At 38.3% G+C, this 16,791-nt stretch overlaps 1 protein-coding gene across 1 annotated transcript in view; it reads right to left on the bottom strand.

The window, feature by feature from the left end:
* The window catches only part of Metap2 (methionyl aminopeptidase 2), a 30,339-nt gene extending 16,920 nt beyond the window's left edge, over positions 1–13,419 (bottom strand). Inside the window, exons 1-4 of the mRNA XM_020185199.2 lie at positions 13,177–13,419; positions 11,469–11,573; positions 5,620–5,685; positions 2,979–3,081 (exon numbers count right to left, since the gene is read on the bottom strand). Coding sequence (XP_020040788.2) covers positions 2,979–3,081; positions 5,620–5,685; positions 11,469–11,573; positions 13,177–13,327 — 425 coding nt within the window. The 5' untranslated portion in view covers positions 13,328–13,419. The remainder of the gene's footprint in view (positions 1–2,978; positions 3,082–5,619; positions 5,686–11,468; positions 11,574–13,176) is intronic.
* Positions 13,420–16,791: the final 3,372 nt, after the last annotated feature.

The raw sequence follows: 16,791 nt of genomic DNA, 5'->3' as shown, positions 1-16,791 counted from the left end.
CAAATACAGGAAATCAATGACTTTCCTCTGTACCAAGAAGCAGATAAAGTATTTATTCCAATGGAAATAAAAATATTTTATTATATCAGTTATAAAAAATATATAAACCATTTAAGAATAATCTTAACAAACAAGAAAGGAACAGGACCTATCTGGAATTAAGTGAAAAAAGCATACCACAACATTATATTATACAGTGATAAAACTGCCAATTTTCATAAACTAGTACAGAGAGATAAAAATTTTAATCAAAATTCTCAAAGAGGGATTTGTGTGTGTGTGGGGAGACACTCTGAAGGAAAATAGCTAAGAAAAGTATAAAAAAAGAACTGTGTTAGGATGGGTGTGGCAGGAGAGTAACTTCTCTTGTAAAGTTTCTAACATAAAATGAAAATACTGTTAGCACAAGAATAATAAACAGATCAGCAGAGCAGAATGAATAACCCAGAAAACAATACCATTTTATATGAGAGCACAGCATATGACAAAGGTGGTCATTCAATTCAGTAGGATGAATTATTTCATAAACAAACTGCTCTCCAGTTTGTCTGAAGGAAAATAAAACAAGTGCTTTCGGCCTTACACAAAAATCTCCAGATTAAAAATGGAATAAAGCACAATAGTTTGACAAAATCTAAGAGAATGCTAGGAATCCACAGGTAAAACACATGGACATACAATGCATTTAAAAAATTTAAAACTTCTGGAAAAGCAGAAAGAAATAAAGCCAGTAAAAAAGGACACACAAGCAGCCAGGAATGGTAGTTCATGCCTGCATTCCTAGCTTCTTGGGAGACACAAGTGTGGGGAAAAGAGGTCAGCCCAGGCAAAAGTTATTAAGAGACCCTATCTAAAAAAACAAACTAAAGGCCAGTGTGGTGGCTCATTCCTGTAACCCTAGCTATTTCAGAGGAAGTGTTATAGTTAGCCAGGAGGGGCAAAGTTTGCAAGATCCGGGACGGAGGCATGGCTCAAGTGGTAGAGTACCTGCCTAGCAAGCACCAGGTGGAGACCAAACCCAGTATCTAAATAAAATAACCAAATAAATACATCCATAAATATAACCAAAGACAAAGGGCTGGTGGTGTTGCTCAAGTGGTAGAGCACCTTGTCTAGCAAGGGTGAGGCTGTACATTCAACTCCTAGTATTGCCCAAAAAAAGACGCTCAAAACTACATAAAAGTCCAAGAATTGTAAACTAAAGTATTCATATCTCTTCTTTAATTTCTCTTCTTTAATTCTTCAATTTCACTTCCAGAAAATTATTTCATAATAAAAAAATACACATTCTAGCTACTTCAAGAGATTTACTGTAAATGGTTAACAGTGGCAAAAAATACTAGAGATGAAGTGAATGCCCATCAATTAGAGAATGGTGTAATAAAATATCATCTAATCACACCATGGAATACTATAAAGCCATTCAAAATAATAATGGAACTATTACAACTGACTTGGAAGGATTTCTAAAAGGCAGAACTGAATGAGAAAAACAAGATGGAAGAAAGCGTGACTAGGATTCCTTTCCCATAAAACAATGACCAAAACACTCCTCTTATAAAAACAAAGATGTACACATTTATGAACATAGAAAGATATGGAAGGCTATCTGGTAGGTAATTAACATGGGTATAGAAGAAAGGGAAAAAGGGAACAAGCAAAAAAAAAAAATTAAAAGATTATATTTAAAAATAAATGTGATCACAATCACATCATATATACTATGAGAACATATGTAATTAGTGTAAAATTACATATATCTGATATTTTAAAAATAGATGCTTTAAGATAGTGATAACAATTGATGAATTCAAATTTAAGGAAAAGATGACTATGCCATAAAATTTTAGAATTTTACAGATTTATTCCCTAAGAATTTTCATTATTTGGGAATGAGGGAGATAAAAATTTAACAACATTCTGATGTTTCTATGTTTAATGAAAAACAAGGGTGTCTTTACAGGCCAATCAAACAATGCTACAGTAAAAGCTTTCTTAACCAACTATTTGCAAACACTGCATTAACCAATGCTCTTAATTCCTTCCGTAAAACACAATGACCAATGCCCATGGTATTCTGCGTATTTGTGGCTGACAGGCTATATTCTGATAATACTAACAGCACTAACTTACATGTTTGCCGTGCATCTATTACTCGTCTAGGTGGTTTACATATATAACCACTCCTCTCAGCAGTCTTATCAAGGTTCATTTTATGATGAAGAAATGAAAGCACAGACATAAAAATTATTTTCTCGAGTCAAAACTAAGTAAGTATTAAAACTGGGATTCAAACTACCTGTTTGGCCCCAGTTTCCATGCTTTACTAGTTTGCGAAATACCACTATGAACTTCTGACCAGTTCAATGGTATCCTTACAGAACACTTCTGACAATCAGGTGCGTTTGCCTCCAAACCATTTTAAGTCATTTGTATTTGTTACTGTAATTTAAGTACCTTAAAGATATATTAACACAGAAAGAAGTGTTTCTATGACTGACTACTCTGAAAAAAATCTCAATAAACACAAACATCACAAAACATTGCTGTCAAATAAAGTATAGACGAACTGTAAATGTCCTCAGAGCATCAACCTTCAGATCAACTTGGTTTTGCTCTTCCTCACAGAAACTCAAAATAAAAATCATAGATAATGCACTATGGATAGCTAATGGAGAGAAAAAATGGAATTCAATACAAATCCATGCTAAAATACTGAGGTGAAAAATCAATTTGTTTAAGTTAACCCTTATCTACACACACTTTTATTTTTTGCAATCCCCACTTCAACATACATTTTTGAACCTGCTGCTGGTCCAAATCATCTTGGAGGAGGGGCTTCTTCTGTATTTTCTTTGCAACAAATTCACAAGCTTTCAATAAAACAGTGGAGCAAAGTTCTGAGAAAAATTAAGTTAGTTTTGCTACTAAGTTACAACTGTCAAAAATCATACTGAAAGTTATTTTATGATCCTTACCCATCTTGTGTGGGTGGGTATTCACACTCCTGTCCTTTGGGAAATACACCATTAGGATACAGGTCACATATTGGAACCGAGGGAGGGTCTGTTTGAACTTTTGCTGTGAAATACAAACAAAGCATCAAATTCTGTAGTTAAAAATACAATTAAGAAGCTACTCCTGCTTTCTCAGTTCTAATGGCTGTTATTATGTCCTGATTTTAACCTCCATACTGTCATTTTTTAGCTAAAACCAAGACACTTCACCACACTGGCCACCTCTTCTGATTTACTGCAGCTTGAGAAAAGTAAATTATTTTTTTACTCAGAACTCAACTGTATATTTAAAAGTGAAAAACTATTATTTTAAGGGACATAAGCATCTGCCTAGGTAGTGCAAGACTGAGTTCTCTTCCAAAAAAAGGGAGCACGACAGGGTATTAGTAAAAGTTAAGAGCATACACATGTAAAGCTGAGAGACTGTAGGTAGCCATATGCAAATTTTCAGGTACTTGAAAAAAGTTACAGTACTTGGCAAATATCTTAAGACCTTACTTCCCAAATTATGTATTGGTTTAGCATCCCTAATCCGAAAATTCAAAATGCTCCAAAATCTAAAACTTTGAGCACTGATATGATGCCAAAAATGGAAAATTCCACACCTCATTTCATGAGGAAGTCAAACACAGGCATACTAAAAACACTGTATAAAATTACCTTCAGGCTATGTGCATATAAAACATAAATGAGCTAGGCACCAGAGCTCATGGCTGTAATTCTAGCTACTTGGGAGGCTGAGACGGAGGATTGCACTTTGAAGCCAGCCTGGGGAAAGAGTTTGCGAAACCCTATTTCCAAAATAACCAGACCAAAATAGACTGGAGGTGTGGTTCAAGCAGAATAGTACCTGTGCTACAAGTGTGAAGCCCCGAGTACCAACCCCAGTCCTGACAAAAACAAAAACCCACTACAAAAAACATAAATGAACTTCATGTTTAGATATTGGTCCGATTCTCCAAACTATCTAATTACGCATAGGCAAACATTCCAAAATCTGAAAAAAACAATCCAACACTGGAAACATTGCTGGTCCCAAGCATTTTAGATAAGAGATACTCCACTATTCAACCTCTAAGGATACCAACATACCAATGTGCCCCAAGGTGCTAAAAAGAAAGCAAGTGAGAGCAAGGAAGTGAGAGAGACAAGAGTGCAAGCAAGCACACAAGCACTTGTTAGGCATAGTAGTGTATACCAGTAATCCCCTAGTACCGAGGAAGCTGAGACAAGAGGATTGTGATGCACAGTGATCTCAAAAAAAAAAAGTGGAGTGGGCACGACAGCGCACACTAGTAATTCCCCAAAACTCAAGAAGCTGAGAAAGAAGGATCATAGACGTAATGGCCTTATTCCAAAAGGTCTGTCAGTGGAAGAATACTATTGAAGGTCAAATACAAAATGTACCATACCACTCCATCTTGCTGATCTGCTTCCATTAGGGAGCAAATTTAAAATATTTAGAGAAATTGGAATCTCTCAAGTCACTCTCATGGAATACCATTTCTCACAGCGACTCTTTTTTTTTTCTTTGGCAGTGTTAGGGATAGAACCATGGCCTTCTGCATGCTGGCAAGGACTCTACCACATACCTGTATTGCCAGCCCTTTATAGCCACACTTCCAATAATTTCTGAATGGAAGAAACAGAACATTCCTGGAATGCAAGTAACTCTGTGCTCACTAAACGTCTTCATAAGTTCGGGACAGGACTGACATCCTCTTATGCGAATAGATGGATCCAGCCTGAATCAAAGACTAACATCCTCCCCCACCGCCCCCCACCACCTTGGGAGACACACTTAGGGGGAATGGCTGACAGAGGCAAAAGCTTACTTTAAAAATAACTTAAGTACTTCTCTCAACACAGATAAAACTGGAAGGTCAGCCCCAAAATTATGATTCAGAAAATTTTAGCCTGAAAGATTTTGAAGGGATAACCAGTCATTCAATGAGACCCAATAGCCCAAAGGCTAGCCAAGATTATTAGAATTTACTTGTTCAGATTCTCAACCCAATCTTTACTCCTTAACACAACATTCTCTCCTTAATCTTGCTAGTATATTTTCAGGCCCCTAAAGATGTTCAGTTATGCCATCTACAGAAACATGATACAAGTAGAACCTTATCTTATACATATTTCAAATAGTACAACATAAAGGTTATCAATAAAATCTCACAGTATGCACCAATTTTAAATAATGGACTCATTAAATATTCATCAAGAATTTCAAAGCTAGAAACTATATTTATCCTACTACCACATAGTGGTACTGCTTTAGCCATCCCTTCAGAATTATTATTTGAATTATGCCGAAGTTTAAATTATAAAATATTTAAGAACTCATATATGTAGCTTCTGATTAAATGCAGCCAACTCACACTAACACTCCTTAGTTGAGCAACAGCTAAAGAAAATACCAACAAGATCATTAAACCAAAGTATCTGCTATGTGGATTATTAGTTTCACTAAATTCAAACTCTCTTAAGTCTACTCATGTGACATATATTAGAACCTTGAACAACTTCTAACCTATTCTTCAAACCTGTTGGTTAATAACCATTACTAATTCATCAAGTAGGATTAATTTAAGAAACTAACGTCCTCTCTTCTTCTTCTTCTTTTTCTTCTTCTTTCCAGTTGCTCCATCTCCATCACCATCTCCATCTAAGAAAAAAACAATTCCAAGTAAATATTCATTTAATCCTCATAAGCAGAGAAAAACGCAGGCATGAGGAGGTAAGTCCATGTGTGTACACATACATATATAAACAGCATGAGAAGACTGACCCAACACTGTCATTAAAAACTTTTTGGATGTTGCTAGCTTTAATTAACAGTTTGACTTGCATAATCAAAAGCACTAGCAAATTTTAGTTTGAATTCTTCTAGTAAAAGAATTATTGGATGAAATATTAAGAAAATAATATTAACTTTCCTTTTAAAAAGGCTAGAAAAATAACCAGTGTTAGTTCGTATCAACAATAATGACCCTGTGACTTCATCTAAAATCATAGCTTACATATGCTTTGCAGTTAAACACTTCTATTTCTTTGCCTCAGGTAATGCTTAAAGTAATCCTGTGAAGTAACAATAAATGTTTAAGCTACTTGCCCAAAACAATCCCAACTGGTAAATGACATAACTGGACCAAGAATATATGTTATCTGATTCCTCATCTAGTGAGGTATATATTGGATATCATATTTTATGTCTTTTCTACATAGTTGTGGTCAGAGGGGGAAAACAGGTTCTTCTGGGTTGAACTATATGCAAAAGAAATCAGTGGGCATATATACTTTTTCTTGGTTCATGGTTTTGAGTCTCAAAAGAGCCTGATGAAAGCTGAACTTGGTAGTACAAACCTGTAATTCCAGAACTCATGAGGCTGAGACTGAAGGGTTGTGAGTTTAAGGCCAGCCTGAACTGAAGGAAAGGGGGAAAGTTAAAGGAGGAAGGGAAGGAAGGAAAGAACAAACCCAATGCCCTCAAATTAGTTAATAACTATGCTGCAAAAGGAAAATAGGGATGAATAAGATGTTATCTCAGACAATCAGAAGTGCGGTTTTAACCAGTGGATATCACACAAATCTGTAATCCCAGCACTCGGGAAGCAGAGGTAAGGGGCAATGGGAAGCTGGAAGCTATTTAACGTCACAAATTATAATGTTGTAAGATCCTACCTCAAAATACCAAAAAACGAAAAAGAACAGTCTACGAGTATGTTTGTTCACCACATAAGTACTCTTTTAAGTGTTCCTCCTAGTGGCAGAATTGCATCAATAATTTTAGATAGTGAAACGCAATAATGTCAAACAACATTTAATTTTTTTTTGACCATCCTGAGGTTTGAATTCAGGGCTTCATGCTTGCTAGGCAGGTGATCTACTGCTTGAGCCATGTCTCCAGCCTTAACAACTCTTACTTTTTCTTATAAAGTGCATCATTTCACTCCCAGATTTATAAAAAGGAGTCATGAGCGAAATTCTGTCACTACTCTACAATACTTTAATTATCATATAAAACTGCAGTCATTGGCTGGGCACCAGTGGCTCACACCTGTAATCTTATGAGGCCCAGATCTGAAGGATCGTGGTTCCAGGCCAGCTCAGGCAAATACTTTAGAAGACCCCATTTCACAAGATCTCGTCTCCAAAAAAAAACCAGAACAAAATGGACTGGAGTTCAAACCCCAGTCCCACCAATAAACAAAACAAAACAAAAAACCCCCAAAACTGCAACCATTGGTTCACATTGTCTATACTCATCTGTGGGCTCAAGGATTACTTTTCTTAAACCAAGCATACTGATAAGAACATGGTAAGTGTTCAGTCTACTCAACTAATCAATATTCTTCTAGTTACCTTTACCTGGCTAATACTTCTTTTACTTAAGAAACAGGAAGCAATAGTTTAGGAGGAGGGAGGTAACGCATTGTAAGGCTGACATGGGTTAAATATGACATTGCCAGTATTTGGCAATTTTTTGCATACAAAATTAAATTTTCTTATGTTCAACCTTGAATCCACTCAGTAAAAGAATCAGTAGAAATACAAATATTGATTCAAAAGTCTTAACATGAAAATATTTGGAAACTGTAACTTTCAATGTCCCTTATGTATCATATACTCTAGTTCATATATTCTGCACTGCAGTTTTAATAGTAACTTTCACCCCATTAAATGTTGAATTTATTAAGCCTTAGGCAAGAGGGACAGAAGAGTAATAAACAAGGTAGTTTTTTGCTCTGGAAAAAAAGTTCAGTGTCTATTATATTCCTATGCATACTAGACTCAACCTAAAACAAACACTTCAGGACAAATAACCAATTTTAAATATATACTAAAAATCAGGCTAGGATGTGGCTCAAGTGGTACTGTGCTAGCCTAGGAAAAATAAGGCCTGAATTCAAACTCCAGAACTGGAAAAAAAAAAAAAAAAAACAGCAGCAAAAAGAAAAGCATACACTTAAAATCTGTCCAGCTATTAAAGAGAACAGAAAAGGAACTCTTCATGACTTAGAGACAGTAGTTTAATTTTATGATTCAGACACAAAAAGCATCACTCACAAAGTCATAAGTGAATAAACTGGACTTCATCAAAATTAAAATTATATTGCAAACAATACCATCAACAATGTGAAAGACAGGCAGGTGCAATAGTGCACACCTATAATCCTAGCACACTAGAGGATGGCAAATTTGAGGTCACCACAGGCTACATAGCAAGTTTGAGGCCAGTCTGAACAGAGTGCGACTATCTCAAGAAATAAATTTAAATAAAAGGAAAACAAAATGAAAAGACAAACCAAAGCCAGGGAGAAAATATCTGTGAAACATACATCTACTAAAGTACTTGCATCCAAAATATACTCAGAACTATTACAACTCAGTAAGATGATAACCCAATAAAACATGGACAAAAGATTTAAACACTTTAAAGAGATATTGAAAAGGCAAGTAAAAACATGAAAAGATGGTCAATGTCATAAGGGAATGCAAATTAAAACCACAATGATATACTATGACATACCTGTGAGAAAGGCTGTAATTTAAAAACTGACAATATCAGATGTTTACAAGGATACTAATAACCTGGAACTTTCAATCACTGCTGACAGGAATGCAAACTGGTACAGTCACTTTGGAAAACAGTTTGACAGGTTCTCATGGAAATGAGAATGACCAAGAATCCCACTCCTAAGTGAGATTTTTCCCACCCAGGAGAAATGAAAACATGTCTATGTAAAGACCTACGTGCAAGTGTTCCTGGTAAACTTATTCATATAGACAAAAACTGGAAACACAAATATCTTTCAACTAGTATATGGATAAACAAATTTGGAATACTGTAACAAAAAGGAATGTACTTCTGATTCCTAAAAGGGGAATGCAACAACTAAATTATTCAGTTGCAAACTGAGTAATTCAGTTGCATACTGAATAATTACATTTATATGATATTCTGAAAAAAGCAAAACTATAAGGACAGAAACAGTATTTGCCAAGGGCAAAGATGTAGAGAAAGAAAACTTGATACAAAGAACACAAGGAAATTTTCTTCTGGAAATGGCAATGTTAAATAGAAATGGTTTCATCTTTGTTATGGCAGTGGTTACAAAACTATACACTTAGCAAAATCCAACAAACTGTATAAGCCTAACTTAAAATTTATTGAATGAAAGGGAGGAATGGTGCCACACACCTGCAATCCCAGCACTTGAGAGGTAGAGGCAGGGAAACCTCAGGTTGGAAGCCAACCTGGGCTACATAATGTGATCCTGTCTTTAAAGAAACAACAACAACAAAAAAAAACCAGGCATCGGTGGCTCATGCCTGTAATCCTAGCTACTCCACAGTTAAGAGATCAGGTGGACCAAGGTTCAAAGCCAGACAGGACAAATGGTTCCTGAGAAAATATCTCAGAAAAATACCCAAGCTAGTGGTGTGGCTCAAGTGGTAGAGTGCCAGCTTAACAAGCATGAAGACCTGAGTTCAAACTCCAGTACTGCCAAAAAAAAAAAAAAGAATTACCTCTGGCAAACTGCCAGATGCCCACAGGGTCAACTTTTCACATTGATACTCAAAGTTCAATGCAACTAAAATTAATTTCAATATACTCTTTTTTTTTTGTCTATAGTCTCTCAATAGTTCCCAACCCAAATTTGTTAGTTCAATCAGCAGTACAAACCTTCTGTCACCTAAGTTCAAAAGAAGTCTACTACTGCCTCTCCTTCTTTCTCCCCAGATTTAAAGTCTCCCTTCTTTTCCACTCCTAGTTATAACAATACACTTAAATCTTCATTACCACATACCTAGGTTATTCTCAGTGGCCTGCAAAATGGCCTCCTTGCCTGTTCTCTGTGTCCTCTCCTCAGGCTCCCTCAGTGAATCTTCTTAAAATGTCCAGTTTGCACCACCCACAATACTTCAAAAACTTTCTCCGCATTCTCTCTACTCAAATGTTCTTTTCTGGTTAGTTTTAATCAAGCCCCATTCTTGCCAGTAAGTGTTCCCTTAGCAGTTGGCTCCTCCAAAATCCCACCTCAGCATCCCACCTCCAAATCTCACATAATTATAAGGCACATATCACGATATCTTTTCACCTCTATGTATTCTGTCACTCCACCACTCCAACAGCTTTCCTTTAAAAGAAAAACTTGGAAATACTAATTTTCCATCCCCTCAAAGAATACTCATAACAGATCCACAGTACTGATTGACTTAGATTGCCAAAATGGATTAGGGAATTGTAGAAAACTACCTATATTCCTAAAATCTTGTTTAATACACTGAAGACTTCCAATACGACACGCAAAAAATTTCCCTTTTAGTGTCAAGAGATGTAAGAACTTCGTAGGTGAAATGTACAAGGCACACTTCAAGATTAGCACTGTAACATTCTACATAGTGAACCTTCAGCAACCTATTATATTACCTTGAATTTACTAACTCCTTTCTTGTTCAGAGCTCAAAATATGTTGTCAATAATCTGAAGAAAAAAATCAAGGCAGAACGGAGAAGAGGTCTGTTTAACGAGGTAAAAGCTAAAGATTCCTTTCACTCTTGGCACCTTTTCTACCAGTGCTGACTATAAGCTTCTTGAAGGCACTGAAGAAGTTTTCTAAAGAAAAAACTACTCAAATTACCTTAACATAATAACTAAAGTACAGCCTCTGCTAACAGTTGGAAGATATTACCCTAAGGTGGAACAACTGGTAGAGACAATAGACAACTGCAAATTCAAAGAACGGGAAAGTGCTATTTCCTCTTGTGTCAAAACAGGCTGTATAATAACAAGTTTTCTTAATCTTCTCTCTCTCTACTGTCTTACTGATAGCATAAATTACTAGAATTCTAACAGTAGCTGTCTTAAAGGAAATCTTACAGCATCCAAATACTCATAAGAAACTAAGGTCAGAGAATTCATAAAAGTTTAGAAGTACTCCAAATACACTCCTTTAACAATGAAGGATAGTTTCAGTATAGAGAGTAAAAGGAATAGACTTGGGATCAGATGATAGGTTTCAAATTCTGGCCCTATTTTACATACATTAGCTGAGGAAAAGCACATAACTCCCACTTCTCTATAAAACAAGAATAGCACCTACTTTACTAGGTTTTATGAGGCTAAAATGATATTATGAATGTATCCCATTAAAGTGATGACTACACAGTAGCTGTTCAATAAATATTAGTTAAATAAACATCCCCTCACATTTTTATCTTACTAATACTCACCTACTACTTGGTTTTCTACCAAGTACCTTCTAAAAGTTGAGATATGTGCTATCTGAGCAGCTATTCAACATATCCAATTTTTTAAGGAGCTGCCAATAAATACCTTCTCCTTTTGATCTGTGACATTAATTGAAGAATTAACAAGTGAAATGTCACAGAACAGATTGCACAAGCAAATAAATACACACAAAGATCAAATTAACCATTTACCTTCATCATCATCATCTCTTTCTTTGTCTTCCAATACTTGTCTATCCAACTGTTTGGCTACCTCATCCACTGAGGTTCCTGATTCTTTATCAGGTTCCTGTTGCCCTGTTGATCAAATAAAATCCACAAATCAGAATAAAGATATGTTCCCACACTAAAACTTGTTCTAACAATGCTTGAAAATTTACAAATACTTTCCTTATAAGTGCTCAGGGAACAAAAGGAAACATTACTGTGAAGACAATTTGTTAAAAAACAGAACAAAAAATCTTCCATATGTAAGTAGTACCATGATTCAACAAATTATCCATTATACATGCTAGCAGCTAGAGGATAAATAATACATTAATTAGTGGACAGATATTTAAGACAGGAAATAAGTGATAAGGTCTTAGGAAAAGAAGGAACTCTCCTGGCAATCATGCTGGGCTAGACAAAATCAAAATAAATAGGAAAAGGTACTCCACGACTAATTTTTAGACACCTACGCATAAGACCACGCCCCTGCTCTGGAAGTGATTACAACCTAGCTGTAGGAGCAATATGTATAGAAAAATACGACACAGCACATAATGAAGTGACATTCGTATTGAAAAATACAACTGTTAAAAATGTATTAGGATCAGTCTGCTGCACACCTTCAAGGACAAACTGCAGAATTTGGATTTCATTCGAAAGCCAGGAACAGTCACCAGAGTATGCCCTGGAACTAAATTTTGCTCTGGAAGAGACCCAGCAAAGCTACAACTGTCCCTCTTCCACTCCTATCTAGTCAAAATTTCAAAAAAACAAAGACAAATTCCCTCCATTTTCTCTCATTCACAGGCTTATTTTAATTAGACACAGGTTAAAAATAACTTTTGGCTAAAATGAAGGAGCCTGTAAAACAAAAAATGCTGACTTCTCAAAATAAAACATTTTATTTCCCAGCTCATAACATGCTCCAACTGTAAACACTGAACTGTTTTCCTTGCGTTCCCAGTGGATCTGGAGAGTCCACTCCCAGCCCCAGAATATCCTGCCTGCACTGCCTGCAAGTGACAACCAGTTCAGGGCTGAAGGCCCTACAGTTCGAGGATGCTGTAGGATCAAGCAGGTGAAAATTCGCACCGCCACCACCACGGCTGAGTGACATCAGCGTGCTGGCATACACCCTCCAAAACTGAACCCGCAACAAGAAACTCTAATGTAAACCGGGATGGCGGGGGTGGTGGGGTGTCATGCGGACAGGCCATCAGCTTGTCCATCCACCCTACCCCATCCTCCATGAAAATACATCCCGGAGGTGGCTCCAGCAAAGAGGCGGCAGGACGGGTCTGCACTGGATTTTGGAGGAGGCGCCGAAACCGCGCGGGAGATGGGAACTGTGCCCTGTGCATGGCTTCGTGTCGGCGTCACCCACGACCTGCGTGGGAGCCCAGGTCCAGCGGTACCTGGGGGCTGCGGGCTCAGCAACCCCAGCGCCACACGCGAGGCTCGGACGCTCTGTTCTCCCCCACTCCACACATCCCATCCCCCAGACCTGGCGGGGGGGTCCCACAGGGAGAGAAGCCTCCTCTCCTCAAATCTGGAAATCCATAGCCCGCCCCTGATACCTTCTCAGGTCTGGGAATCAGGCCGGGTCCCCGGTTCCTGCCACCCCTACCGGGCCTGAGCCAAGTCGTTCGGCCATTCCTGGCAGGGACTGCGAACATAAGGCTCCGTTTACCTGCCGCAGTCCCTTTACTCTTCTTCTTCTTCCGTCTTTTTTTCTTGGCTGCTTCCTCAGCCGTAGAGGAAGCTCCTTCCTCCCTGTCGTCTGGATCCAGGTCGCCATTCAGGTGGCTCCCGGAGGCCGCTGCCTCCTCCACACCCGCCATGTTGCCCAAGAGAACGCGAGGGAGTGAGACAGAGAGGCGAGGGCCCGCTCCTTCTTCACCCCCGCCGCCGAGCCCAGCGGCGCCGGAAGCCGCTCTCGGTGGTAGGCGCGGGGAATGCTGGGACGGTGGAGGACTCCGCTGCGGCGTCACCGGAGCGCGGTCCCGCTCGTCGGCGGCCGCGCGCGCGCATCTGCACCCGGCGGCGGCAGGCCGCGGGGACCGAGGGGCACTGATCTGGCACCTGTGTTGTCCCATGACTCGGGCATTCCTGGCGCCCGCGTAGCGTCAACATGAAAGGGGACCCTCAGCTCCACAGTGAGCGGGAGATGTCCGTGACTGCCATGTGGACACAGGGCGGCCTGCCAGAGAACTGGGCATCTTTGCCGGAACCGAAAAATTTAATATTCCCAGTTTTTTTGTTTGTTTGTTTTGTTTTAAATCGTACCGGAAGCAGCGACAGGGGCCAAGAAATGTGTTCGCTCATACACATCCCGTTTTCTTGTCGGTGACTCCCAGGGACTGCGTCGTTAGTCACAATCACAGTTCACTTAAGATCCTCTTGAAGCTGGAATTCCGTGTTTCCTGTATTCTAAACCTCGGATGAGTCAAGATGGGATCCCCAAACACTCTTCTCAGGTTCTAGTTCATGACAGATAGGACAGGTCCTGACAGACGAGGATACGGCCTTTCCCAATAACGCAGAAGCTCATCCTTCGTTTTTCTTGTTATGGGTCACCTTTCTCTATAACTTAGGATGTTCCAACAGACTAATTGAATTTTGCCTATTTCTTTACCTCTAATCTTTTAAGATACTGAAACTGCAGTTTGAGATTCAGTCCGTAGCCCAAGTAGATTGCGATTAGCTGTCTGGACCAACTCCTCAATTTCTACTGAATATAGGTCTTTGTTCACATGAAGATTTTAGGTGTTTTCATGAGTTATAAACTAGGAGCCAAGCTTCATTGGTGTCAAAGTATATCCAAGGGCCTTCTTGCTAGTGTTTACATATTAGACCTTCTGTAGAGCCAAGTGTAGTGGTAAAATGTCTGTAATCCCAGTACTAGGAAGGCTGAACTACACAGTGAGATCCTGTCTTCGAACAAACAACAATTAAAAACAAAAAACACTGTACACAGGCTCTGTCCACAGTCACATAAAACGTGTTACCTGGAGGCCAGGGCAGTGTAGCTCTGTGGTAAAGGAGGAGACCCTGGGTTTCAATCCTCAGCACCAAAAAAAGAAAAAAAGTTATTTCTGACCTTAGAGTATTTCAAACATACTGCTCCTTCCATCTGGTTGATACATGCTCTCAGTCATTCTTTTTATCCATCCACTCAATGCCTAGTATGCACCTGAATCTGACAAAATATAGACACAAAAAACAGTCCTTGTTATCATGGAGCCAACTAACAAGAATAGATATTAATCAATGATGCAAATAATGGCAAGTTAACAACTAATGATGCAAGAGCAGATTAATAAGGGGATTTGCCTAGCTGGAATGCTCCAGTAAAGCTTTCCCGATGATGTAGTAATTATGTGAAATCTGAAGGATAAGTAGACAAGGGGTAGAGGAGAAGTTTCAGGAGAGCTTTCTTGACAAAGGAAAAGAAAGCTTCATCTTATTAAAAAGAGGAGACATGGATTGTAATGGTCATTCAGATCTAACTTTGTGTCTCTGCACAGTTTACATCAGTTGTTTTAAGTATTGATTTTCTCTCTTTTCAATTAGGAGGGAGTAAGATACATTTTTAGGAACTGGAAATTGGTTAGAATGACTACTGGAGAGCGAAGAAGTACAGGAGGAAGTGTAATGAGATGAGACTGAAAAGGTAAGTACAAATGTTGGAGGAAGGAAATTGGTGGGAGGAGAGCTTACAGGCCTTTTAGACCAGATTTAGGACTTTGTTCTTTCTCCCAAGAGCAATGGAAACCCCTTAATATTCTTATGGGTGAGGGGACAGTTAAACATAGTATTTCAGTTAGCATGATCAGATTTTTTTTTTGGAAAAAATCACTGTGGCTGAAGTATACAGAGTAGATGTGAGTAAAAGCTGGGAGGCCAGTTTAAAGGGTATTATATCATCCAGGCAAGAGATGATAGCATCTTGGATCAGTGATGGTCTGATGCAAAATGGATGGTTTTAAGAGACATTTGTCCTTGAAATCTATGTCAGAGTAGGCTGGAGTTGAACTCAATATGGCCCACACACTACAATTGAACTCCCTGTCACACCCTGACCATCAGTCCAAGTAGGCCTTGAATTCACTCTGAGGCCCAGACTGGAGTTGGGCTCCCATGAGGCCATGTCTGAACTTGAATTCATTGCACTTCTTCATCTGTTTAAAGGGTATTGTATTTCCTGTCTCACAAGATATTTTATGAAAGTAATAATTTAATTCAGGATGGTTTCTTTGTATTCATTAATATTTGTTATTGCTAAACATTGCTGTTTACTAGAATAATGCTAATAAAATATTTTACTAAGTAATAGGACTTGGTGATGAACTGTATAAGAGAGTTTAGGGAGAAGGAGGCCTCTTAGGTTTGTGAAGGTGTAACTGGCTGGATGGTAATTAAATCACAGAGAGATGAATATACTCTCATATTTGAAACAGGCTGAGTCTGATATGAGACAGGCTGAGTCAGGTATCTTAGGATATCCAAGTGGAAATGTTAAGAAGGCGATAACAGGCTGGAGGTGTGGCTCAAGTGGTAGAGCATCTGCTTAGCGAGTGTGAAGCACAAACCCAGTACTGCAAAAAAAAAAGAAAAAAAAAATATATATATAGCTATAAGGTATTAGAGCTAACATAAGAAGAAAAGTTGGGAGCAGACATTAAAATTTTGAATCATCAGCTAACAGACAAGAATTGGACCTTTGACAAAGATAGGATCATCCACCATGTATACCTAGACTCAGTACTCTATACTTGTGCTGTCCAATATGGTAGCCACTAACCTCATGTGGTTACTAAGCACTTAAAATGATGCCATTCCAAATTGAGATGTACTGTAAATTAGAACTCATGTCAGATTATAAAAATTTAATACCAAAAGGGAAAAATGTAAAATCTCAATATTTTTACATTGATTACATGTTGAAATATTTTTTATATATTGAGTTTTTAAAGCTATTACCACAATCGTTTCTTTTTACTTTTTAAAATATGACTACTAGGACATCTAAAATGACGTGGATGACTGTGAGAATATTTCTATTGAATAATGTAAGTTTAGAGTAAGAAGAAAAGAAGACCTAGGACTAAGCCTTGGCAAACATTCAGTGGATAGGTGAGGCAGATGAACCATCAAAGGGGACTGAAGAGGCAGCCAGCGAGGAAATGATCAGGAAGGAGTTTATTATTAGAGAGGCCGTGGGAAGACAATGCCTCAAGATCAAGAGCATAATTGATTGTGCTGAGTACTGCTAAGAGGTCAAGTAAGACAGCTGAAAAAGATC

The sequence above is a fragment of the Castor canadensis genome, chromosome 8, assembly GCF_047511655.1.
Source record: "Castor canadensis chromosome 8, mCasCan1.hap1v2, whole genome shotgun sequence".
Taxonomy (NCBI): domain Eukaryota; kingdom Metazoa; phylum Chordata; class Mammalia; order Rodentia; family Castoridae; genus Castor; species Castor canadensis.
Note: the sequence above shows the minus strand (reverse complement) of the source record. Positions and strands in the feature narration are given on the sequence as shown.